The sequence below is a fragment of the Manacus candei genome, unplaced genomic scaffold (genome assembly GCF_025592945.1).
Source record: "Manacus candei isolate 608988 ecotype Guabito, Panama unplaced genomic scaffold, ASM2559294v1 h1tg000014l, whole genome shotgun sequence".
Lineage (NCBI taxonomy): Eukaryota > Metazoa > Chordata > Aves > Passeriformes > Pipridae > Manacus > Manacus candei.
In genome coordinates this window covers 2345001-2372002 of record NW_026138062.1, presented here as the reverse complement: position 1 = coordinate 2372002, position 27002 = coordinate 2345001, and the positions used below count along the sequence as shown (strand labels likewise).

General features: G+C 42.7%; 1 protein-coding gene across 2 annotated transcripts in view; it reads left to right on the top strand.

Annotated features, from left to right (window-relative positions):
- Positions 1 to 17753: 17753 nt before the first annotated feature.
- Positions 17754 to 27002, top strand: part of PCCA (propionyl-CoA carboxylase subunit alpha) — a 278565-nt gene continuing 269316 nt past the window's right edge. The window contains exons 1-2 of one of the 2 annotated variants that reach the window (XM_051780610.1): positions 17754 to 17851; positions 25064 to 25141. In XM_051780610.1, coding sequence (XP_051636570.1) covers positions 17792 to 17851; positions 25064 to 25141 — 138 coding nt within the window. In that variant the 5' untranslated portion in view covers positions 17754 to 17791. Of the gene's footprint in view, positions 17852 to 18031; positions 18054 to 25063; positions 25142 to 27002 lie in introns of those variants that run through there. The other variant, XM_051780611.1, reaches the window with a different exon arrangement.

Here is a 27002-nt window from a genome sequence, read left to right as displayed (position 1 = left end):
AAAAAACAACAGTAATAAATGTATTGGAAAAATAAAAAGCAAGCTGTAATTTTCTGCAATAATACAGTATTGGCCTGTGCCATGTCCTGATACTGTTTCATGTGGGGCACACTCTCTGAAGTTAATGGGAATTAAGATGGGTTAACAGAAGGATGAGGCCCAAATTAGATCTACAGGGGAATTTACAAGAGGAAAAGGCCATTCATAAAGGAATCAGAGAGATACCTGTGTAAAACATTGCATAGTATGTTCTTAAATTGATGTCTACTGAACAGTAGCATGTTACCCCTAAAAGTCATGATCTAGTCCTGTAAGATGTTACAAAGAGATGTGACCCTTCACTTTCCACCTGAGTCAATGGTCAGAGTGCTCAGTGTTTTGGAGAAGCACTCGGCACCCTGTGCTACTGCAGAGTGTGTCCCAGGCACACACTTTGCTGCAGGGCAGGTAACACAGCACTGCCCTACAGACCTGAATCCCTCATCAACGCAGTCCTCAGGAGACATGGCCATTCCCCATGCAGGTGAGATCTGTGGCAACCTGCCCTTTCTCAATGCAGATGAAGAATAACAATTCCCTCTTCTTCACAAAGCACAATTTTCAAGGATTGGTGGTTCAGCCAAATCTCAACCAACTCCCTTGGATTACTCACAAACACTTTTCAATAAAGAAGTATTCTATCAAATGTTATCATTTTAGCTCCCAGCCCTCTAGTCTATAGGACAGGATAAAGAACTGTTTATAATTTTTGTAAAGTAAAGTATTTTGCACAGTATTGAGACTCAAAGATTGCTGCATTGTCTTGATCAAAAACCCCCTAAAACTGCCTTTGAGAAGACTGTAAGAAAGCAGATCTTTGAGAGGAATAGGCCAGGAGGTTGTATGGAACAAAAGATGGCGATTAACATGAGCTATAGCTCTGCTACATCAGCTGTAATAACTTATTAATTACATCTGGTCTTTGAGAATATATATTCCTGTCCACTGCAGGCTAGAACTGTGGACTACAAACAATGTTTAATAAAAACTGAAGACACAATTCTATTCCTTAAGTAAAGCAAATAAGAACAGCTGAGGAAATAAAACATCCAGGTTTAGAGAAGAGTGTGAACTCAATATTCTTTAAAATATGTCAATCTGTCAGTTTCTCAGATAGAAGCCCTCAAGTCATCAGAATCCATGTAAAATTTAGGATTTAGGAACAGCAGCTATAAGGGATGCAATCTTTGCCCCTTGTGAGGGCTTGGTTCCCCGGTTATGAGTACCATGGTTTCAGAGATAATGAAATGTGTATATCACACCAGTAGATGAAGTTTCAAGAACAGGGTGAAAAAAGGTGCAAAAGAAAACAGACATCAAAAGAAACTCCAGTTCCATATGGTAGAAAACTATTTGGACACACAGAAACTGTCTGAATAGTCATGCCTGTGAACACAATCACAATAGCGAAAAGGGCAAATTTTACTTTTTTTCCCCCTCAAAACTCCTGACCAGAAGGTACAGTCTGCAGGGAAAATCATTGTTGTTTTGGGTTTGTTATGTTTGGGTAAGACCCCCCACTCCTCATTCAGGATTGCTGCCAAACCCAGATGTTCTGTGGGGTGCAGCAGGAGCGGAGCTGCCCCTGAGAGGGCTGTGGAGTGGGGTGCTGCATGGACCCCAGGGCTGGCCATGCATGCCCCTGATGGGTGCCATCCCAGGAGTGCCAAGAGCCCTCGACATTTTTGTGAAGCAGTGAGCCCAGGCGACAAACTCTCCAAAGTGCTGGGCCCAGCCCTGGCCAGACTGCAGAGATTTGGCTGAGCTGGGGCATGGCTAAGCCAAAACAGAGTCCAGTGCCCTGGGTGCAGCTGGTGTGCATGGAGGTCACTGGGAAGCCTGCTGGGGACAGTAGGGCTTGAAGGTGCCCTTAGGGACCTGACACAGAAGTCACAAGTCGAGCCAGAAGCATCAGTCTGCTCAGAAGTTTGAAGCATTTTGGTAAAGACACCTTTTCTGTTCACTACTTCAAGAGAAATGTGCCATGCTGTCATCTTCTCCACTCAAGCACTTGCTAGCACAGCCCAGAAGATAGCCAGATCCCCCATGGTTAGGAAAGCAGGATCTCTTACATCATTGCAAAGTAACAAATATACCATGGCATAGCTGAAATAATGTAGGCAAATATCTCCTCACCAGCACAGCAGCAGGCAAACTCCAGTTTTTGCCTGGTTGCTCCGGTTCCCAATCAAGGGACACTCCACTGCAGCTGTGCAACCCAACATCCCATTCTGTGCGCAGATCCCCACTTTCGAGTTTTGAAAACTCAGTCCAGATTTCTTTTCACTCTGGGGCTTCACGAACTGTGGATGTGTTTTCAAATACCAAATACACTGACTACATTTTGGAAAGGTCTCACTGTAAACACTCAATGAGTTTTTCCTGCAGACTTCATTGTTACAAAATTATAAATGATGTGGAAATGAAAACAGGCCAAACCGAATTACAAACATGCATTTTCTGTTAAGAATCCATTTCTCATGGTATGAACTCATTTTTTGGGAAGTATGCCAAAGCATTGTTTTGAATTTATGTCCATCTCTACCAATGGGGAATTACAAATACGAAAAAGATGTCAGAGCTTATTGAAGGCAGAAGAATGTGGAAATAAGGATCAACTGCTATATAATATTTAGTGTCTGTGTCTATTACTGGTTGTGTGGGATATTCTGGACATTTTTAATTCAAATACCTATGAGAGTGTGATAAAATGGCTGGTATTAAAAAATGCCAACAATCCAAGTAATGCATATCCAAAAGGTAACAAAGATACCATTCAGTGGCACAGTTATTAGCAAGGAGTCCTCATTAGAGATTGGTAATGTCCTGTTCCCTGTAGGTGCAAATTTATCATCCAATTCAGTGGTGCACCATATGAATGTGAAGACCATGGTCTGACTACTTCCCTTCCTTCCTAGATAAGAAGTTATTACTGTTCAGTCTTCCAAACTGGATGCTTAATGTTACTCAATAGAGCAGAATTCCTTCAGTGGCTCTGGACTACTTGTGAGTTCTACCCCCTTGTTATATATATATACACTCATTTATTCTGAAGTGTCCCTAACTTCTAAAATATATTTCATCTAAATATGATATGTTGACAGCAAAAAGACTAATATACTAAAATATCTCAGTTTTCAGAAGCTGAAAACTACAAAAATATCTGCTGACACATCTTTCCTGTGGATGCTTTAGGCAATTCAAGAGCAAATTTAATTAGAGTGTTGTAAATTGGAATAACTCTCTTGATAATAGTTGAGTTCTTGTTTCAGTGTAATTGGTATAAAAACTTTTTGTTCTCTTTCAAATAATTTTTTGACAGTGAAACTACAATGACCACAAAAACTAGCAGCACAAGTAGAGGAGGAGGTGGAGTAACCAAACAGTCTAGACTTTTCATTATAAATTCCTGTGGAAGAAGAGATAAGACTACAACAGACTGACTACTTGTGTGGTGGCATTATTTGCAGAAGGCTGCTGTTGACACCAGAACATTAAGTATGGTTTTAGTAATCTCCCAAGTCTAGTGTAAAAAGTTTCATTTCCTTTGAGATCTGCTTCAATAAAAGTGACACTACAGGATGCCTTGGGGACAATATCACAGTCTCACTAGCACCTTTGTCAGACAGAAAATGCCTGTCCCTGTTGTTCAGGAAACTGATATCATTCTGCCAATAGCAAATTCATTTAAACAAAGCAACTGGTACTGTGGTTTGAGATGTAAAAGAGTTGCAAAACACATACCTGCCTCTTCCCACAGCTATAAAAGGGTTCTATGCTGGACAAAAATCTCTCAGGGGGAAATGTACAGAGGGATTTGAGCCAGAGCCTCCTACTGCAACATGAAGGGATGGAGTTGTGTAGGCTGTTGTGGCTGGGCCACCATGACACGGATCTGTGTCTTCTTCGAAATGCACATTAAGAAGCTGTGCTGTCACCTGCCTCTGAGCTATACCTGCAGTTTCCCTATTGCTCAGGTCTCCAAGGTGTGTGGGACCTATCCTGAGGTCCTCAGTCTCATAAAAGTCTGTGTGAGGGGCTCAAAGGAGCACAGCAGTTGGTCCTCTGAGAGGGGACGTTTTAAGGAGGGAGGTGTTCTCTTGCATTTATCAATATATTATTCTGCAGCACTTATTACAGCTGCATGCACTATATCAAGAAAATAATATAACTATTTCATGTAATACACAACACGTAGCCACCTGGTATTTCCTACAGGTTTTCTTGTCAAAACCTCTAACTGATTTCTACTTTACTCCCTCTGTCCAAAAAATATAGTTATGGTATTGACCTGAGCTGTTTCTTGTAAGGATTAAACAGCTAGCATTTATATTGCATTTTAAAATGTTACATGCTGTTTTGGTTAATAAGTCATGATCTATATTAGAAATGGCAAGATCAAAAACAGTTAAACCTTTACTGTACAAGAGTACCGCACTGTACACCTGCTCAGCAAGCACTGAACATTTTTTATGTACTTCACAAAATGGTAATATTTTGCTTTTAGTAACTGCTTTTGCTTTGGCCACAGTGCGTTTTCCTTTATTATCCTACTGGCATTTTGAAATTCATAAACAAGTCTCAAAACAGTTTTAAAACCTGTTTTAAAGAAATGGTTCAGCAGTAGAAAACAACAGAGCCTCTGTCTACATATATCTTCCACAGCATTCAGCCTCTTCCCTGAGGTGTTGGACTTCAGACACGTTTTATTAACATTCTGGAGTTGTACCCTCCTGACTAACCAGCCATTAGTTGGCTCACTGATCCTTAACTGCAGATCACTCTCTCTCTTATATAGGCTGCATTTCCCTTAGGTTCCAAAATAATTAGTCTCCCGGCTATGGATGTGATTTCTGTTTAAAGGAATGCAGAAGAAGCACCTCAGCCACTGCTGGCAAGCATCCTTCTTCACACTAAGCTCCTTGTCTGGTTGATATTCATAGAACACCAGATTCTAATTCTACTTAATAATTAGGCTAATACCAGACATACTTACATTTGCCTTCCAGAGCAATTTTCAGCACAGTAAGCAGGGAGTTGCACACACAGAGCTCCCATAGCAACATGTTATTATTAACCGAAGTTGTATGCACAGCTCCATGTGCTAAAAATTCACCAAGGATCAATTCAGCTGTCAGATACACAGGGGCAACTTCCATGGGATGTCAGTGGAAGGCTCAGAGGACAGAATAATCTTATAAAAATATAACAGTGTGTTATGGTAATAATCACCCAGAGCTTTGTTAGGTCAATACTGTGAGCTGACCTGTTTTAGATCACAGAGATAAAAACCCAGGCTCTCTCTTTTGTCAGAGCTGAACATAAGGGCATCATCATAACAAAATATTTGAATACTATTCCTCAAAATGTGCTCTACTGGTGTAGAGGTGTGATACTTCTATGCTAAGGAGGTGATGGTGCATCCTGATGAGTTGTGTGACTGCAAGTATCACTTTGGAGAACTGAAATGCAGAAACTCTGCTCTTTATCTTGGACTACTGAAAAGAAACTGCAAATGATATCAGAAGGAGATAAGATAAGCTCAGGGCAAATATTCACCAAATAACATAATCAAAATATTTTCTTTCATAGCATATACTGACAACCTCTTCATTTAGGAAAAACAAAGGCAAAAAAATATGCTGGGCCTGAAGAGTCACTTCTGCACAGAGTCACAAAGACCCAGCAAAATTTCCCTAAGGGTTTAAGACTGACTAATTGTTTTGATTGTCTTTCAGTCATATTATGCCTTTTGTTTTGGCCTTCTATTTAGTGAATATATCAAAAGCAATCAGAGTTGTAATAGACTAAAGAAATTTTCTGACAAAAGGGATAGATACTGAGAGGCACTGGATTTTTATACTTATTATCGGATCGGACCAACTCAAGTGTGTGTGCGTGGGGGAAGAGACGGGTTGAATCTCACCGAAGTAATGCACTCGTGGCAGCCCCCACGAGACCTCCGGTGCAACCTCGGGGCCGCCGTCAGTCAAAGGCATCCTGGGGGCGCTGCCGACACCAAACCCTGGAGCCCCCGGCGCAGCCCAGGATTGGCCGGCAAAGAGGGAGCTCCGCTCCCCACCCCGCCCGGAGCCCAGAGGGGCCGGTGGGCCGAAGTCCTGCCTGGGAGGGGCGGCCACAGGGGGCCGGAGCAATAAAACCAGTGACATCTGCTGTCCATGTCGCTTGAGAGCTACGCCTGGAAGCTGGACTTTGGGGGTAGCTGTATAATTTTTTATTTTTCTTTCTTTACTACTTCTTCTCTGAATGTCCTTTCCTAATATTTTGGGTAACTTGAGACTCAGTGGGCTGGATTTTGCTAAATTGTATGGGTTAGCATGTGCTAAGTTGATTGTGTTACCCTTTAAAGTGTTGCCAAGTACTCTTATTTGTTCTAAAGTTTACCAGTAAAAGTAGCCTCTGAGAAAACTCGTGCAACTCTTCTACTATGCAGTCTCTCTTAAGGTGTTAAAGGAACTGAAGGATCATCTAATGATCCAGAGGGTGGATATTGTTGGGGCCTTGTATGTTTTTAAAGTAAAACTCCCTTAGTGAGCTCGTAGCTTGAGACTTGGGGTCTTACAGGTGCCTAGTAAGTAACTTTTGCTTCTCATACTTACCGCACTGTGTAATTTTAGTGACTCTAGGAATACGTTTTAGCTTAGGTTACTTAGACATCATGAACGCATGAGAACAAAACGCAAGTAAGTAAACAGCGATAGGTCCCCATAGAAAGTACTGAGCGATTTCAGCTCCCCCTGCACCCGTACACAGAGGTATGAGGACTGCTCCCTTCCTCATGCCTCTGTTGGGATGTTCGTACCTTCCTGAGGTAGGCAGGACTAGGCACAATCTGCCTCCCTGCTGGGACTCCTGTGATTCAGTGTGGCTCTGTGCTGTTGCAAGTCCAATTACGTCTGCTATTTTTAGGTGCCTTCTTGTATCACAGTCAATCATATCTGTAAACGCTGTGATTCAGACACCTTACTTGCAAATGGAGCAATGTAATGCGTGATACTAGTTTTACTTTTGCAGAAGTAACCTAGAAAATTTCTTTGGAGATAGAATTAATCCTCTGTACGTGTGCATATATGAGGTCTGATGTATCTGTTTCTTACAAGGATGACTGGACAATCTGCGTATTTACTTTCTTTTCCTCTTTATTTTATTGAATTCTATCTTCTTTGATAAGTAATTTTAAAATGTTCATGTTAAGCATTTGCTTTGATCTGTTTTCCTGGTAATTAAATTGCCTGTCTTTAAATTGACATCATTTAAAATAATCCTAATTAAGACAACTTCCCCAAACTTCAAATACTGGTTTTGAATTTCAGTGTGCAGAGAATGAATAATGATTCTCTGAGTATTCACTTTAACACTTTCTATTTCTCCCGTACAAGGAAATTGATTTTCTCACCTGTCATGTTAACTAAGGGCGCAATCCAGCAAATTTGTCCTTTTGCAAGTAGGTCTTAGTTAGAGAGCAATTCACTGGAACTAATTACAAGATTTGCTCAAGCGAATAAGGATGGCCTGGGTAAGATCATTTGGATAAGTGTGTATTTACATTAAGTGTAAGCCCTTGCAATAAGCGTTTCATACTGATGCTTAAGAAGATATCCCGTGTGAAACAGTAACTGCAGTTCACATAGAAAGTAGAAATAAAGATTTTTACAGGTTGAAGTAAAAATAATTATCATGGATACATAGATATATGCAATAAATTGCTTTCAATCTGTATTTGAATAATTTATGATCAGATGATCTGACTGTACCTATTTCAGCTCTTGAGAGAACCTAGTAGTGCTAGCAAATACAAAGGGGCTAGGATGACATTTGTGTCTCATAAAACATATCTAAAACCCCCCAGTACTTTATTTTAACCAACTACAAACATCACTGTGTTTTGTGCTTTTATGACATAGAGCACTAAGACAGAAGACAGCTTATGAGCAACTGTGACAGTGAGGAGAATATGAAAAATATATATAACCTGAATGCCCAGCTAGGAGTAGTCTACGGAGGCTGTGAAACAATTATACATTACTATGTTTACCTTGGCCTTTTTACATTTACATATTAGAATGTATGTTGGAGGGTTTAATTGTGAGGTTGTCAAAAATAAAAACACTTTTAGAAAATGAAACCATGCAGTATTACGGGGGAAAAAAGAAAGATTTGAAGGTCTTTTGTTCAAATGGAAATACAGAAAACAACATGTTGTTTAAGCAGGATTCTATTTTCTTCTACTCAAGTGATGAAGAGGCTTTTGTAAAGAAAGGCTTTCATTTTATACATGCAATACTCCATCACAACATGATTACCCTAATTTGTATTCCACTGTAGAAATAGGCTTTTTCAGCTTAAACAAATTAAGCAACAGTCACTAAGTGTACATGACCAGCATTCTTTCAAGTAACCTGTTATCAGCTCTGGCTACAGCTTTATCTTGATAAAATGGAAATCCTTTTTTATTTTCCTACTTTCCTCCCCAGGATTATGTCAGTCAGATTGCCTAGAGAGGCACCATGATTCACTGGCTGGAGAAAGGGACAGTGTATCCAGAGATTATTTCCTACAGCCTCACTAAATCACTGTGTGATCTGGGTCCTGACTGCCTTTGGGCCTCTGTTTAGGAGGGAGCCTAAGTACACACTTAACTCTGCTCATGTGAATAACCCAGCCACACTCAGAAGGTCTTTTAAGCAGCTGCATGTGCTCCCTGCTGAATAGAGATTGTTCTGCTGCTCTTTTCCTCTGGCTTTGGTTGATATTATATATCCTCAAGGATGACAGGACAAGCTCTATCTCTATCTGTATTTACATTATTTGTCCTTTAATTGTATAACTAAGGATATCCCTGCTGTTTGTACACACCCTTCTAAATCAAACTCTGACCTGGTGGATCACTACCAGTGAGGCTTTGCCTTCATCACCTTCTCCTCCTCAGTACCTCCAGGTCTCTTCTTCCCTACTGCTGAGTCTGGATGAGAAAGTCTCACTGGTGCCCACTTTTCAATGTGCAGCTGTGGGAATGGTATCTGGCTCCATATGGGCTTGTTAAGATAATTATACTAAAAAAAAGAGAGAGGAGAAATAAGGCCATTCCAGAGGTGTGGCAGGAGGAAAGGAGGTAACCTGTCAGCTCACGAGGCAGTAGTGACCAGAATTTGGACACTTCCCCAGGGAATAAAAAAGATGCTGCCTTCATGTCTTCATTCTGCCGTAACAGAGGCTGCTTCATCACACAGATCTTTCCAAAGTAGGTAGCTTCTAGCAAGAATGAGCTGAATGGGAACGTATCTAGCTCCAAAGAGTGGGAACTATTGCAGCTCCTGCTGAAGTGCTGGAGAAACAGCACATTTGTTGTGATCTCCTTTGACACAGCCAAGAGCAGCTGTCAGAAACATGAGAATTAGTGGTGGCAGAATTCTACCTTTCCCAGACCTCTCCCTTTTTCCAGACATCCCTTGCCGGACTTTCCTTTCTCCTACAATTTCCATGGCCTGTCAGAGAGGAGCAATCACAAGGCTGCTTCATGTGGGAAGGGGAGCTAAGGGTGACCATAGCATAGACAGGGCAGTGCCCTCACCGTTAGGGCACAATCCCAACACAGCTGAGCAGGGTGAACAGAGCAACATCTGTGATAGCAACAGGTCTCATCAACAGTCCAACAAGCTGGAATGGGGCACCTGAGCATGGGAAAGAGGGTGTGGGTTGAGGTCCCAAGTGGGTCTGGTCAGGACAGTTGGGGCTTCTGGGTTCACTCAGGGCCCAGCAAAGCCATCTCTCCCATCATGGTGTGACCTTTCACCTCACAACAGTCTGGGTTTTGAGGGGTGCTTGATGTGAAAATTTCTCGTTTTGGCCAGTCCCTCTGGTTCCTGGGAGTGCTTCTCAGACCTGTAACATGGCCAGCTAGTGAGGTATTGAAGCCTCTCCCAAACGAGCTTACAGTTTGCCCCAAACTCACCTCAGTTGGTACTCTGACCTTGCACTATGACTGCTGGAGGGGCAAGGTGTTGGCAATGGATGGGGATTGGGTGATGAGGCTTCAGGAAGGGAGGTATGAAAAACTGGAGTGAGTTTTCAGGGATCATGTAAGGCAGGAGCCAAGGGTGTACACAACTCAGGTGAGGCAGTCTCACAGCAGCCAAGTGGAGTGGTGACAGCAAAGGTTCCACTGACAGTCCAACCATCATCAGGCAGAGACAAGGTCATGAGTTGGGTCTGGGGTCAACTCAGAAAATCTGAATAATAATTCAGGAACAGACAGCACAGTGCAGGCCTAATGAGCCAGACCTGAGCTGAAATGGGGTCAATGGCCTGATGGTATGGGTGCAGTGAGGCTGACCAGGACAATTAGGGCCCTGGAGCCCAGCCCAGCCTTCCCCAGTCACCAATCTGGGTCATGGATTGAATGGATAACAACTCTTTCTTTTTCTCAGAAAAAAAAGCAGAGAGAGAGAGCAAGCAGTGGTGGTAGTGCTCTTCCCTCGGTGTTTAACATCTTATTTGTGCTCAGGGGTTCCTGAAATCAATACTTCAAAAGTTAGTCTTTGTTAATTCCACCACCCTTTGAACTACCAAAATCCAGTCCTTCCTAGCACCATATGGTGAATACATTGTCATCACAGAATCCAAGGAGGAATACGAAACCATAGGCATTGAGAAATTCATACCAGAGTGAAGTTGTAAAGACTTAAGGGGTTTAAACAGCCTTCAAGGGCAAGTGAGGACCTGCCAGAAATATCCTCATGGTTGACATGAGGATTATCACCCATATGTCATATGTCATGCCACATACAGAAGATATTCTATTGCCAGTTCTGGGTGCCACTATCAGGAACAGAACTGAGTAAATACTTTTTCTCATGCATGTTCCCTTTTCCTCCCTCTGTGTTTCATTTTCATCTCTGTACTCAGGGGTATGGTTGCACTGTGTGCTCAAGAAGAAAGCTTCTTTTCCTTTTGATCAAATCAACTTCCCTCTCTGCTCCAAGCTTTCATGCCATGGCTGGAATCCAAGCAAATGATTTAGCCCCGTTGAATTTATTGCATCTTTTAAGGAATTCCATCATCTCCTTTAGCCTGTCCATGCCCAGGAGTAGCAAATTCTAAAAGCAATCTTAAATTTAAATGTACCATTCTGTTTACTGAGCAGTGAACCTTCAGGCAATAAATACTACGGCAGGAATTCACCAGGACTCTGTTAGGGCTTGACAGCCCAGACAGCCATTGCGCAAATCTTTGTTAGTCCTGACAACGTTTTTTTTTTTTTTTAATCAAATGAATTACAAATTTGTTTTTAATCTGTGGGTTTACTCGTAATGCTTTAGAAAGGATCCAAAGCTGTTTAAAACTATTCACATTACAAGCAGGCAGTAAATTTCAGTCTACTAGGCAAACCCATTGTCACTCCATGTGAACAACAGCACAGAGAAGAGGCTCAGCAAAGCTTTTGTCCATGTACTGGAGTTCTTTAATATTGAGCAGCAATCCTAGCAATCGCTTGATTGTGCTAACTCCTCCTTGGTCCTACAAGTGTGACACCTCCTGGAGTTGTTCAGCAAGGCCCCAAGCTGAAGCTGATTTCTATACAATGGGGTCAATAACACTGTGAGTTCACGTTTGCTCAGACCTGTGGGGCCATTGTGTTTACCTGGTTCTGTAACACCCTTGTCCCAAGGCTCTAGAGGAGGAAACAAGATCTTTACATTGGCACAGTCTGTGTCCTCCCCAGCCCACAAGTCTGTTTCAGTATTTCTTTATGGTTGTATTTACCTCCAGGCTACACTGGAATACTTTTTTTGGTTCTTTTTGCATTCTTTCTGTGAATTTCAGATTCTCATCCTTTTCCTCCTGAAAGAACTCTCTCCAGTCGTCTGGATCCCTGCCACTTTGATGCAGTCTTGCAGAAACCCTTTAGTCCATGAAATCACAGGAAAAACACAATTCCCACAGAGACTTTACTCCACAGTGTCAAAACAATTGTGATTCCTGTGCTAATCTTGTACGAAATTTCACTAAGGGGTATCACTTCATCACATCCAAGTGTGATATCTTCCCGAAGTGTGCATGTGCTCTCCTTGATAACTACTGCCATTTAGGGCTGCACCTCACGAGGGGCTTGGAAAGCTCTACAAGGTGCTCTGCTTCCCAGCCTTTGCCTGCCCTCCCTGCTGCAGGATCTGTGCAGACTCTAGCTAGCTCTGAGGCAGGCAGTGCTTAACTCCTGGTTTTCACATCATGCTTCTGTCAATGGGCTTTTAACATCCTGAGGATGTGAGAAAGTTAAAAGTTGTGTCTGATCCAAATCATCAGACTAGGAGTAACCAGACATAGTCCCCAAGACAAAGGGACTCTGCCGATATCCTGGGATGTCTGTTTAAGCTCAGGCCTGAGCCTTCAGCCTTGCTTTAAGCTATGTTGTTGGCAGTGTACTTGTCTCCAGTCTCTGTTCTGTCTCCTGCTTGGCCTTTGTCTTCAGCTCTGTCTCTTGCTACTCCACCAGTTCCAGGATAAAACTACACTCAAGTCATCACACTGCCTTCAACAGTCCGGGACTGTTGATGGACCTCGATACCAGCACCCAGGTCTGCCCACCCTGTTGAGATCCTACAGTACTGTGCCCTGTAGGTAAGGGCTCTCTGAGTCACCCCTTCCTAGGCTTTGAGGCTCCTCTTGGGCAGCTGGGAGCAGCTCAGGCTGCGACCAAAGAGTCCTAGGGACTGGATGGCTGGTGAAGGGGTGTGTGTGACCAGCAGCAAGAAGATGGGATGATGCTGAAGCTGTCAGTGAGGCTGGGCAAGGGTGGGACAATCAAGCTCTCTCTGAACAGTCCCTTGGCTGGCAGCAGGGCTCGGGGAATGAACAGGATGATTTCTAGAGCAGTCCTTGAGGGTGGAAAAGGGATCAGATCACCCCTTAGGCCATACTGTGTTGAGTGAAGGCTTAGACCTTCCCCGAGGAGACCCCAAGGGCTAGAGGGGTGACAAGTCACCCTGGAAGCCAAATGGGGAATCCAGCCTCCCAGGTGGAGCCTGTGCCTCTGGCCAGGAGTGAAAGCAGTATATCTCAGAGGAAGTATTCACAGGATGGGGATCGAGGCACCCATGAAGTCAGGGGTTCAGGATGTCCCTGAGAAGATTAGGAAGCTGGAGAGAGGAATTGCTTCATGCTGGAGAGCACTGGAGGCTGGTAGTCGGAGTGGCTGAGGTGGCACTTATGAGAAATCATAGGGATTTGGGTATTCCAAGCCCTCTCTGATCAGCCCTCGTCACTGGGGTGATCCAGGCTGTCCCAAAGCAGCTTCTTAAGCTACGTGATTGCACAAGGCCAGGTTGCCTCTGGGGGCCAAGGAGATCACAACGTCACAGAACAAGGCAACCTGGTCTGGAGATTAAGCCACCCCTGAAGCCAGGTGTAGAATGAGGTCAGGCAGCTCTAAGAAAGGGCCAGGGGTGCTTTTGTTGACTCCGAGAAGCTTCTGAGGCCAGGGAGATTCAGGACTTTCCTGAGGAGACCTGATGGCCTGGGAATTTGAATGATCATGACTAGAAGGTTCATGTTCCTCGGAGAAAGAGCACACACAGGCTTCAAACCACCCTTGAGGCCAGGCGGCCAAGATAAGGATCAAGTCAGCTCTGAAGCATGTGGGTCATCCTTAGGTGCCTTTACAAATGGAAGAATGTTCCTGCTGCAGAGCCCAAACATACTCCAAAGCCTGGGCAGCTGGGCATGGGGTTGAAATCAAGGTGCCCCAAATGGGCAGGGAGTTGGTAGTTTGGACCCCAGCCTGGTTTCTCAGTGTCTGTGGCTGGGCTTTGGGTCTTCTCTGGGGTGCCTGGTAACACCCTAGCCTCCAACTCCTGACACTCATAGGTGAGTCTGCTATGAAGGATCTCTCCTCACAGTCAAGGTTTTTCTGTAGGTACGTAGCAGAGAGATGTAGGGAGATATTGACTTGTCTGACTCTAAGGCTGAATTTCCATCTCTTGCAGTGCATTGAGCAGAATGCTGATAGGAGAAAAGGCTGTTTACAGAATATATAAGCGATACTTCAAAGAATTTTTCTAGCTTTGAGTTCTTCAGGCACAGGCTTTTGTGCATAAAGCATTTCATGTTCTATGAACCTGAAACAATATCTTCCTTATTAGATGAAGTATTACAATTACTGCAGTTTTCTCCCTGGGTTACTGCTTAAAATTTAGGTGATGATACAATAACTTATGATTCCTGTCCTGAGTTTGGGGTTATGTTAGAAGATGAAGGTAACTTTCTGCTCTACTGAAAGGATCAAGGACATTCTCAGTATTGAGAGCTGCAGTTCCCCAGGATCCCCTCAAAATAATGAGAGAGTAAGTTGCAGTGTATTCCAGTATCTTATAAACCTACTTAACTTTATGCATGTTAATAGCTTTAATAACTGAGACGGGAATGTGTATTGAGAGTTACGGCAGTACAAATGTAGACATGCAGGACTAGGGTCTTTGTTTTTATCCAAACTCGTATATCCTTTAATTATTCTAGATATTTTATTTTTGCAATTCGATTTTTGTATATCTACAATTTCTTTTGCAGTGGTGATGTATGTTAGGCTCTTTTTTATTTTTCAAATGTTCAATGGTAATTGTGTATAATCTTGATCCATTAGATATCTTCCTTTTCTTACAGAAACAGAATTTTATATTTTGTGTGCAGTATCCATTTCAAAATACAATAGGCAAAAAGACTGTTAGTAGAAATTTGTCAGTCATACTGATAAAATCATACTGAAAGCAGAAAACTTTATATGCAAATGGAATAAGATTAGGCTTTTTTTTTTTCCAGTCCCTTTCCTAGTTTTTTTTTTCCCCAGTCCCTTCCATTTGTAAGGAGCCTTAGCTTCACTTGGAGACAGGCTTGCATTAGGCCATTTCTCATCAACTTCTTTATGCACCCAGCTGGTGGTGTCTGTGTGTAATCCCAGCCAGTTTCCCTTTGCAGCTGTGGGGGGCCTCCTTTGATGCATCTCTGTAGGTGGCTGCCAGTCCCTCAACTGGGGCCGGCAAACAGAATCTCTTCTATAGAGGAAAAGAAAACACCCCCATAGATGCCATGTGACTGTTTGCTTTATGCATGCAGGAGGAACTGACGTCAGGTGCCTCAGGATATTGTTCTAATGCAATAATATGATGTTGTGGTGTGTATCTCTGTGCATCTATCTAACGCAGAGCCTGTGATGAAGGACAATGTGGTCAGTACCTCCCTTCTGCTCTTGGTCTCTTTTACTTTCAAGGCTCTCCACATGTACTGAAAAAAACTCTGCAGTGTCTGCTTGTGACTTTCAATTGAAAATATGATGAACTCCTCTAGACGTACCAAGTACAGTTTTCTTGCATTGTTCTCATCTGTGCAGTTGTAGGCACTGTTCATACAGCAGAGCAAATCATAAGCATGCAACAGAGGGGAAGCAATGCTGATTTTATTTTTGCTAGTCACTTGGGAAGAAAGGAAGAGAAGTTATTTCACATATCCTTGGTATGCAGCAGAGGTCACAGAATGGTTAAGGTTGGAAAGGACCACTGGATGTCTTCTAGTCCAACCTCCTTGCTCAAGTAGGGACCCCCTAGAGTATGTTACTCAGGATTGTTTCCAGATGGTTTTTGAATATCTCCAGGGAAGGAGACTCCACAACCTCTCTGGGCATCCTGTTCCAGTGCTCAGTCACCCTCACAGTAAAGAAGTTGTTTCTCATGTTCAGGTGGAACTTGCTGTGTTTCAGCTTCTGCCTTTTGCCCCTTGTCTTATTGCTCAGCACCGCTGAGAAGAGCCTGGCTGCATTCTCTTGACACCCTCCCTTCAGATACCAGTGTTCTTTTTTTTGGTCACAGCTTTCACCTCTTTTCAGTTTGAATGTAAATACTGATACAAGAGGTTTAAAAAGTAATGTCAAACAGTAAAACTAGGCCAAATTTTTCAATATTATGTGTAAATGCAAGGAACTTGTGTTCTTCTGGGGTGACCGTGCAGCTAGAGCCTGGTGAAAATATCCACGTTTGGGTGAACCCACTTGCCCAGCAGTTTTTTGCCTCCTCTGGTTCGTCCCTGCGGCATGGGAATGTTCCAGTTATTCTGGGACATCCTGGCTCTCATTGCAGAATGTGATTGTACATACAGCCTGAGAGAATTTACTGAAGACTATAAAAGCATGGTATAAAAATGATGTAATAATGTGTGAATTGAGGGGGTGATGTAATCTGGTAAAACCTCTCTAACAATGGCTACTGCAGTTACACAGTCTTCTGGCTGTAAAGGAACTGCCTTCTTACCTGCTTGAGGACCTAGCTTGTATCGAAATTCTGAGGGATTTATTCCTAATATAACTATGTGTATTGCCTATATACCTTTTCCTTATGGATTTTTTTTTTTTTTTTTTTGCTGTCTTCTAGCTCTCTTGGGAGATTGTCACAAAGATGTCTTGGGGGTGAACTGAAAACTGCATATGACCTACTCCCTTTCCTTTACTAAATGTCTTTCATCTTCAGAAAATGTAGTCTTGATCTGCTGCTGGAGCAAGGATAAAGAGGACGCTCAGGTCTACCCTCATTTCGCACATTACCATTGCAGGAAAAAACCAAATATTGGAAATAACACTATTTAAAGGAAAAAAGTGTTATGCTTTGTGAACACTGCTTTGAACAACTTGGATGGTGCCTTTTTTACACTTCTGTGTTGTGGGCAGCTTCTGCTTCTGTTGTATTTCAACAGAAGTCTGAGATGGTAACAGTGATGCTTCTTAGGCACTCTTATCATGGTAGAACTCTTTTATAATGTTTCCTGGGATGACAGTTCACTTAGACGTGACGGAGTAGTGCCAATCCCTATCAGCTGAAATCCAGGACACCTGCAGCGGAGAACCCATACTCAGCTGCAGGGGTCACTTTAGAAGAGGATGACTTGGAGTACTGTGTGCTGGGGAGCTGAGCAGTGAGTAGTTCCTGCAGAAGATTAGCAGCACCCCTCTCATGCTGGCCTTGCTTGTGTTCCACAGTGCAGGAGCTTGGATAAGGCAGCTGACACAGTTGCACTTTTCACCCTCACCCCGGGGAAGTCCGGTGGGTGGATGGATCTCCTCTCTGTACTGCTGTGGCTGCTGGCAGGTGCACAGGCAGCCCCAGACGTGAGGGAATGGCACGGAGCTGTGTTGGGAGGTTTAGGTTGGATATTAGGAAAAGGTTTTTCACCCAGAGGGTTGTTGAGCGCTGGAACAAGCTCCCCAGGGAAGCAGTCACCAAGCCTGATATCAGAGTTCAAGAAGTGTTTGGACAACGCTCTCAGGCACATGGTATGATTGTTGGGGACGTCTTGTGAAGAGCCAGGAGTTGCACTTGGATGATCCCAGTGGGTCCCTTCCAACTCAGGATAATCTGTGATTTCTTTGTTCAAGCATCACTGAATGAAATTCCCGAGCAGCTGTGTCCCTTCCAACCCAGGATATTCCATGGTTCCATGTGGGCGCTCGGGGATCGCTGCCGCCCCGGGGCAGCCCCTCACGCCGCGCGCGCACGGGCTCAGCTCGCGCGCGGGGGGGGCGGGGCCACGGGCGCGCGCAAGCGCAGCCCCGAGGAGGGGCACATGCGGCGGGCCCCTCGCGCCCCTCCCCGCCCCGGGCAGACGGGCGCGCGCCGGGATTGGCTGCGCGCGGCGGGGCCCCGGCGGCGCCGGCGCGGGTGAAAGGGCGGCCGGGCAGCGGCGGCCGCGCGCGGACATGGCGGCGGCGGCGGCGGCGGTGCTGCTGCGCTGGGGCGGCCGGCGGGGGCGGCCGGGGGTGAGCGGTGCCGAGGGGCCGGCCTGGGAGCGGGCACTGAGCTGCGGGGCCGCGCTCCGGGGCGGCGGAGGGTCCCCGTGGATGGAGTCGAATGGGCTCGCCGGGCGGGGGCTGTTCCCTGTGTGCGGGGGGAAAGAGGGAAGCTGGATGTCAGCCCCCCGCGAGGAGCGTCCCCGTGTGACGGGCGGGAACCTCCGGCTGGGTGAGGGGAGCTCTGTGTCCGGGCCTTGCGGCCGCGGCGGTACCGGGGGTTGCCCCTTCTGGCCCCGGGTGGGCGGCGGGGAGCGGCCGGGGGTGCCTGCGGGTGCCGGCTGGGGGGCGGCGGTGCCGGGCAGCTGTGAGAGCTGCCTTCTGGTTACTGTGCCTGAGGGCTGCCAGCATCCGAGAGGTCGTTCCTTGGTGTAAACAATCGGCGTGTTGCCGGGAGACCATGGCGGTTTAGTTATTTTTATTTTTTTTAATTAATTTTATGCTGCTGCACAGGGTTTTGATGCTTCAGGGTGGTGGAGTCACCGTCCCTGGAGGTGTTTAAGAAAAGACTGGACGTGGCACTCAGTGTCATGGTCTAGTTCATGGTGATGTTCGGGCACTGGTTGGACTCGATGATCTCGGGCATCTTCTGCAACGCAGATGATCCTGTCATTCTGTGATTCCAGTTTCCTTCTGCCCTCTCCCTCTGTTAAACGAGAGCTTATCAAAGCTCTGGGGTAGAGGGTAGTTTTGTGCTATTTTTAGTTGGAAAATCTTGGCTAATAGAGAAAGCTTCGTGGAACTGTTATCTCTTCTCTCCTCACCCACCCATTTACCCCAGATACTTAGGGTGCTTTCGCTGAGGCACTTGCTTTATTTTCATCTGTTACTTCTACAGATTGTGTTAGAAGAAGATTATTTTAGATAAGAACAGGCAGCATTAACACATAGTGTTGTGTAACAGTTGAATGACACTACAACTAGTTTAATTATGGGAAGAGTAGTGCAAAATATCTCTAATTGTTTACAATAGGAAGAATTATTTTTTTTTTCCTGAAAAGGAAAATTTATGTGGACGTCTGCAGGTGCCAGTGGAGAAGAAAGGAGTGACTTGCAGAAAATGTTTTCCCCAATGTACCCCTGGGGGTGTGGTGTAGGATAGATTTCTGTCTAGAAATGTTCCCTCCTAGCAGTGCTGTAAAGAACTCATCACATGTCTTTAGGGATCATGTAAAAGAGGTGGTTTATGTGGGCAGGGCATTTTGAGAAGGGATTAAAGAGGAAAATAGCGTGTGTTTTATGCAAGTATTTTTCCTTAGGAAATATACATAAGTAAACTTGTTTTCTTGAAAAGCAAAAAAGTTGTTTAATTGGAGATGATGACTTGAAATTAACAGAGGGCTTGTCCTCCTTTATTTTTGGTAGCCTTAAGTGTGTGTATATATAGATGTGGAACGCTTCTGCTGTTCCTACTAAATAGTCCTAAGACTTTGGTGTCAGTCCTTTGGAACCTCCCTGAAAAAGGCCTACTTTGTCTCCTTCTATGTGGCATCTCAAGGGCGTGGTCTGACTGCACCAGTGTAAGCAGAATGGAAATGTTACATTAACGGCACCTTTGTGAAATAAAGTGGTTTTTTTTAGCTACCTAGTAGTGTTGTGATTTATGTAACTGAAGTGATTTCTAACCTTTAATATCTGTGTATGAAAGTCAGCGTCAAGACAACAGTATATTGGGAAACATCTAATAAAACAAATTTGCCTGGAAATTGCTTTCATAGATTCTCTAATGTTTTGATGACAGACAAATAATATAATTGATGTCTTCAAACTTTAGTGTACTAAGAGCTGTTAAAATTTTTGCAAAGGCTAGTAGCTAATGAGATGTCCTTAATTTCCTTTGCTACTTTCATGTGGGAATTGATAAAGGACCACAGGAGAAGGATGCAAAAAACCACTGAGCTGCGGATTTGATTCTTTGCAGTGTTTCTAATTTAGTGCCTATCACTTCTGTTTAGGTTTTATGCAGAACTGGTTCTGTTTAGAATATAACCAAAATTTCATTTTGAGTGCTTTGCACTTCTGGAGCTGGGAGAAAATCTGATGCTGAAAGAAGTCTGTAGTTACAGAATGAGGATGAGGGATGGCTTTTGCTATTTCAGTTGTGAAACTCTTTTGAGAGAACTGTCAGACTCAAAAGGTTTAAAATAGTGTAGAACAAAGTGATAAATACTTCATGAATTCAAGGGTAAACTGCTGATATAGATTTCATCCGTGTAGATCAGTTTTCTAATCACTGAACTAAATGGGTGGAAAGTTTCTCTGCCATCTGTGCACCCAGCGTTTAAGTCATGGAAGTTATCTGTGCAGTAGGAGCTCCTTGCTCTCTTCTGATATTGTTTTTAGCATGCTGTTATTCCAGGGAAAAATTTTCCCAGTTGTTTGAGAACAGAAGCATCAGGCTGATGGGATGCAAGATTGGTATCATTTGTCATTAGGGAAGGGAGTTCACATGATCACCAATCTGGGGAGACGAATGTAGCCATAGACTTCTGGAGTTCAGTGATTGTTTCTAGTATGTAAACTACAGATTTTAGTACTGACAAGCACTATCAAAGCATAATGCAGGTGGAGATTTCTAGTTTTCTTTCTGCTTCCAGGAGTAGCTTTTTGGAATTTGTAGAGAAAGCATGCTGTGCCATGTCCTATGGGCAAAAGTTAATTCTGAAAGGACAAAAAGTTGAGATCATTTAAGTCTACACTGAGTAAAAAATGGCACTCTTGTTCTGAAACACTTTGTGCTTTAATTATTTCGTTATTTTGCCTGCCCCAAACTTGCATTGATTGTTACACTGCCATGATCTGTTTTGCAGGTGCTAGCCAGCCTTCCTGGAGCTGTTTAAGCTGCTGCATGAGAAACTGTTCCAACTTTCTGCAGCTGCTAGGTCTTGATCACAGGCTGCTCCTTTTGAGCTCCTGTCTCCCTCCAACTTGTGCCAGCACTACTGTGTAAATATCTTGGATAAGCTGGACTAAAGTCTACCTGAGAACATATTTTTCCACACTCCTTTTGAATATCTTCTCAGGTGGTTGTATTCCCATGTCTGGTTCACTATGTGACTATATGAACTTCAGGGACTGGCACAGAGGAGAAGCTGCATGGGCATAGGAATGGCTGACTTTAAAGAAACAGCCTTAGATGGATGAGTGTGTCCTTGTTTGTAGTTTGTGTGCTGTGTTGGCAAATACGAAAACCAGATTTTCTGTTCTTAGAATTATGAATGTTTCTCAAACCCGGTCAGAGGGAAAGAACTCTTATGTGTAGTGCAGTGTGCTTTACAGAACCTACATCTGTGTTTGCAGTTGGCTTCAGGGGGATCTGCTTACAGTTACAAGTGCTTGGCTCTCCAAGACTCTGGGAGTACAAAGGAGAGGAAAGCGCTTCCTTAGAGAAAAGAACAGAAGCATTATGTTTGCTTTACTGTTTACAAGATTCATAAAATATTGTACTAGGAAGCTGCATTTTCTGCCTTATGAATTGAAAGTCTTGCAGCCACCTGAAGATGCCTGCTTCCTATGTGCTTTATACATACTCTATCAGTAAAGTTCCATAGACAGGGAATTACGATGTCAAATGAGTTGAAATAAAAAAGATTTGGGAACATTTGCTGTATAATCAAAATGTGAAAAAGCCCCCATTGTCTTCATGTTTATAACTGCTCATGAATACTGATGGCTACGAGTAGATACACCACGAAGATAAGGGGGTTATTCTCATAGTATCTGAAACCTGAATCTCTGAAAATGTAGGGGCAAAAATCTTAATGGAAGAAAGTCGAATTTAAGTCTAGTGAAAATAGGTGTGCTACTTTGGCTGTTACTATTCGGTATTGCTTACTGTATTTTCTAGTAATTCTAAAATATACATTCCTTCCCATACTAGACTTAGAGCAAATGTTGATATATGATGCTTTTCCTGTCTGAAATCTGGAATTCTGTACCTCCGTTTCAACACTGAGACCTTTTTCTGCCTGTAAAGCTCAGTATCAATGAGTTATTTACAAGCTGACCAGTATGGCGAGGAAATTTCCTTCCTCAGTGAGGGCATGTAAACCTTTAAAAACACACGGGTAAACCATATCTGAAAAACGAGTTAATGATCTATTTTGCTGTTGTATGCTGTGTCCTTAAACCACCTGAAGAGCTTTCCTAGGGCTGCACTGGGTCTCTGAGGGGAGGCAGGTTCTCTGTGAGGTCTCAAAGTGGCAGTGTGCAATGGGCATACTGTTCTACAAGTTACTGTGTAGTTTGAATTTTTTTATATGAAGTTATTCTGTAACTGTTACAGCTGTTTAGGTTTCAGCTCAGTTTGGCTATTGCACCATTAATAGATAAAGCAAGATGCTTTTCTAAAATACAGTGCTAACACCATTTTCTGAAGATTCATTAGAGGTGGGAAACTCTAAGCCAAATGCAGAAGTTCAGAGCTGAGCTCTCATAAATTAATAGTCTGCATTCTTGGGCTTTCAAGAGTCGAAAGTTTTATCAAATTGAAGTAACAAGTCATGACAAAAATAGGTTATACCTGATGACTCTACTGCCCTCTCCTAGTTTTGCAGGATACAAAAAAGTCACTAGATCAAGCTGAGCTCTCTTTGCAGTATTCTGAGGAAATTTCTAAGTAGGGTATAATACCTAGGGCATGTGTGGTTTTGTGGAGGCAGCCGATTAAGGATGTAGGTTGAGAGTTAGATTAGTTTTGCTGGGTTGGTGGTTTGAGAGTTCTTTGGGGGTTTCAGTGTAGCTTTTAATGAACCTACCTATGGCAGGAACTTTGGAACATGGAGTAGGTGATGACACCTGAATAGCTGTGGATTTGGAGATGGCAATTTAGCAGTGTTCCTTTGTGGCCTTAGACGTGCATTATTTACAATATGCTTGTTTATTTTTAAGTAATTATTCAATTGCTCATAGTGTCTGGGAGCAGACCTCTACAGAGACTTTTCTTGAAGTGGATTCTAGATTAAGCAAGCTCTTAAACCTTAGTGTATATTGGTACAGATACATACAGAACCTCTTCTTTCCAAAGCTGTGAATTAGAGTTGGAACTTCCCATCTGAGTTGAGCAATAGGCTTGATTTGTTTTAGGAAGTTACCCCACATGTATCCGATTCATGGCTGAACCTGGTTTTTTTACGTGATTTGTGTGTATGTGAGAGGAGGCAGCTAAATTTTTAAACATAGGTACGTAATTAGGTTAGGCTATTACAAGATTTTTATGTGAAATCCGTCCAATTCTGTAGTGTAAAAACAGAGTTGAGTGTTTTTTAAAGTTTTTCCATTTTTTTTAATTGCTTGGCAACTTTACTGTTTCTGTATAAAAAGTTTGAACAAGGCTTTTTTCAAGATGGCTAAGATTCTACAACTTAATTCTAACTGATTTTTCCCATCATAGCCTCTTCTTCCAGTCTCCATCTGTGCATAGCTCTTCTGGTTTCTCATAAGCATTCAAACCCAGTTTTGTATAAAAGGTGTTTACAAGAAAGTTCAGAAGCTTTTTCTCCCTTGCTTGGTTGTCCCCTTTTCCCCTGCTAACTGCAAGTATTTAGATTAGCCTCACTGACCCTTAACAAGCACTTTCTCCAATGAATAATATTAACTCGGTGGAGACTTTTCGTGTGTGTCCTGTATGACCTTCTGTAGACTATTTGCTGTCCCTCAAGCACTTCTGTCAATAGTGTTTCAGAGGAGAGGAACTCAATCTGCTTGACTCTGTGTACTCTGGAGCAGGAGAGTGTACTCTGCTGCTACTGCTGTAGCTATCCTTCCTCTTCCCTCTGACAGTATCTAGAGCAGAATACAATCACTGAAGATGTTACAGTCGCTCTGTAACCTTGCAATAAGGACCAGCTGGTAGGTGTGATTGCAACTGCCAGAATTCTGTCCTTAACTGCATCCCTTTAATGCCTGAAAAGGCTTGTACTGTTATATCCTCAGATAGGAGTAATATATCCTTGCAAAAAACAAACAAACAAACAACCCCAAAAAACCCCAACCTCTGGTTGTTTTGATTCTAGTATATCAAATGATTCGCATTTCAGTTTGCTCTGGGTTTTATTTTTGAGGAGTAAAGTGAGAAAAATGAAAGAAGCAAAAAACCCCCAGTGAAAGAAAAAGTGAAGGGGAAAGAGCCCAGCATGTGAAACAGGGTGGAACAGTTGCTTTCAATTGACTTTTTTATAGTTTCAGAATAATTAATATACATGAATCATTCTGGAAGAATTAAGCACAGCTGGATTATCTGGGAACAATGTATGCTATGTCTACCACTAGTGAATGGCATCTAAATGGTTTGTGAAACTATAGTAGCTTTCTGCTCGTGAGGTTTGGTTGGAGCTGGCATGAGATGGTATGCTTTAAGGTTTCCTTTAGTTCTGTATTACAGTACTTTTATTGAAATATTTTTTCCTTCATAAGATTATAGTATCAGCTGCATTACAAATGTGATGGCCTTCTCAGTCCTGGGCTGTTTTCTGCTTTCTGTGATGCAACATGAGAATTATTTTCAAACTTGATCAGGCCAGAGGGCTGTGTAGGGAGTGTTCTCATTCCAGTTGCTGCCAGCCACTGTTACTTCCAGATCAGTATAAGCTTTCAGGAAACTTAAAATTTTAGCGATTTTTCAATTATCTCAAGTTCACTACCCTTGTGGAAGGTGCAAGTGAATTCTCTAATTAACATCTTTATATGAACATATGGTTCCTTATTTTTTGGTCTTCTAATGTAGTCCATATTCATATTGTTTTCCCCAAAAATAGAGGAGAACCTTCTCGCAGGAGAGCCTTTACTTTCTACTACTTAGATTTCTGCAGCTCTTGAAAACAGTTCTTTCAGACAGAATTGACAGATTCTGAGTTCTGGCAGTTACCAGTCACTACTGTTTCATACTTCCTGCTAGACAATATTTAATGTTAAGGATTTTGCAATCTTTTTGATTCCAATGGGTGATCAAGTGTGGCTCTGCTTATACCTAAGCTAATGACTTCTTATCTAGAATTTCTGAATTGTTTCTGGTTACTGTTTGTGGGTGTGTGCTTGGGGAAGGGCAGTTCTGTATGAGCTTTCATCCACTTGATGAGAGAGTGAAAGGGGTATGGAGGTTTCCTCAGGATGTCAGTGTGTGAAATGTTTTTAATGGTAGATGGTAACAGGAGAAAATGGTTTAACTCCCTCTTTCTTCTGTAGTGTGAAACGCTGTGTTCAAGATGGTGCCTTATAACTTCACATAAACTGTATTCGTCTGTGTCTGATCCAAATGAAAAGGTAAGTAATAATGGTGCATGTTTTCTCTTTGACATTTTACTGTACTGCTGGCAGTTGGTTTAAGCTATCCTCTCCCTGGTGCTGGGAGTTCTCCTGGTAACAATGGTAGTTCTCCTGGTATAACCCGTCACTGGTTTAATAGCATGTTTTTCTTCCCTTTTTTTAAACCAAAAGGGAAGTTACTTTTGTGGGATGCTTGTCAAGATTGGATACTACTTCAAGTGTGTACCAAAAGGTTGAATAAGTGATTGTGAGCTTGGAAAAGTTGCATACTGGCCTGAACGTGTTATTATTATGAAACAACTGTTAATGTTTTGCATAGTTGTGGGTGGTAATGGGCCTGTTAAAACATCTGGGAGCTAGACTAGCCAAAAGCTTTTTGTGGAAACAGAAGTATGTAATAGTGGCAGCATGATTGTTAGATGATCTGGCATGAGGGTGGGAACTTCAGAGCTTGGATAAAGATGGGCCTTTAAGGCCTGCAGAGAATAGCAAATCCTCATCTTGGGTCTTGTGCAGCAGCAATCTCAATTTACAGTTATGAGCCAAGAAAAACTTTCCTTATAGAAGATTGTCTTGGCATGGCCTACAAAGTAACACACTAGGAAAAATAATGTGACTGAAGGTATGCTAGTATTCAAGGGCAAAGATGATAGCAATTCAGGACTGATATTCTACCAGTGTAGAAGCCCTTTATATACAAGTGTAGAAGCAATTAACCATGAGTAAGATAGTACTAGGAAACAGGGAAAAACAGTATGGCTTTACAGATTTCTTCAGAAAATTTATTTTTTCTTTAAAGTCCTTGCTTAATCAGGTCTCCTTCCTTTTCTAAATGCATAGTTATGTTTAGATAATGTAATTGGGTATTTGGTTTCTCTCAAATAGGAGCTGTTGTTTCAACCAGTGGCTACTACAGATGGTTTAAGCTCTTTTCTACTTTTTTCATTCACTACCCCTTCTAATGTTTTTGTAATGATGAGACTTTCATGTGAAACCTTTTCAGGCTAATTAGTGGAAATGACATTAAAAAATGTTACTTCAAAGCAGTGTGTGATTTTTAATTTTTTCTTATTGTACTGGATTTGAGACTAGCCTCTAACAGCAGGAGCAAGAGACCAGTCTCTCAGTGTCTTTATTGTAGAATTGGAAAATTAAAATGAATGTCAAATATTCTTAACATCTTGATACTGAAAGTCTTGTCTTGTACTGTGACCACAGCTGATTAATAAAACAACTTTTACATACCAAGAAGTAAGTTGAATGGAGTATTCGATTCATTAAACTTTTCAATGCCAAGTATTTGGAAGTATTTTTTAATTTCCCCTCAAGTCTATATGCCTAAAAATCTTTAGGTACCTAGAATGTTGAAATTTAGATTCAGGAACAATTGATATCTTTTTTAGATCAGATCTCCAGCTAAAAAAACCTCTCCAAACAAATTGCTGGCTCCTGTGGTGTTAAAGTATTTGTACCTCTGATAATTAATTGACCTTGCTTAAGAGTGTTTAAGATCATCTTTTGAGTGTGGTGTGCCTGTGTCCCAGGCAGTGTTATTCAGCAGATCTGGCTGAATTTGCTGTATAAGCTTGCTGTGCAGCTCTTACCTGGAGGGTTTCTTGTCACTTAATTTCTTTATGGTGTTATCGTGTGCTAGTATTTTTAAACTGGTCATGTGATGTCAGCTCAGCCCTGACTTTGAAAAAGTAAATTTGGTTAAGGGCACCTTGAGTTTGTCTGTTTGGAGTAGGGGAACAAACAGTATGTATTCTAGTTTGTCAATAGCACTTCCTGTTGGAGTTTTGTGGTGTTCCTTCCTCTCCTCTAACACCTATCTTCCCCTCCCCAAATTAACTAATGA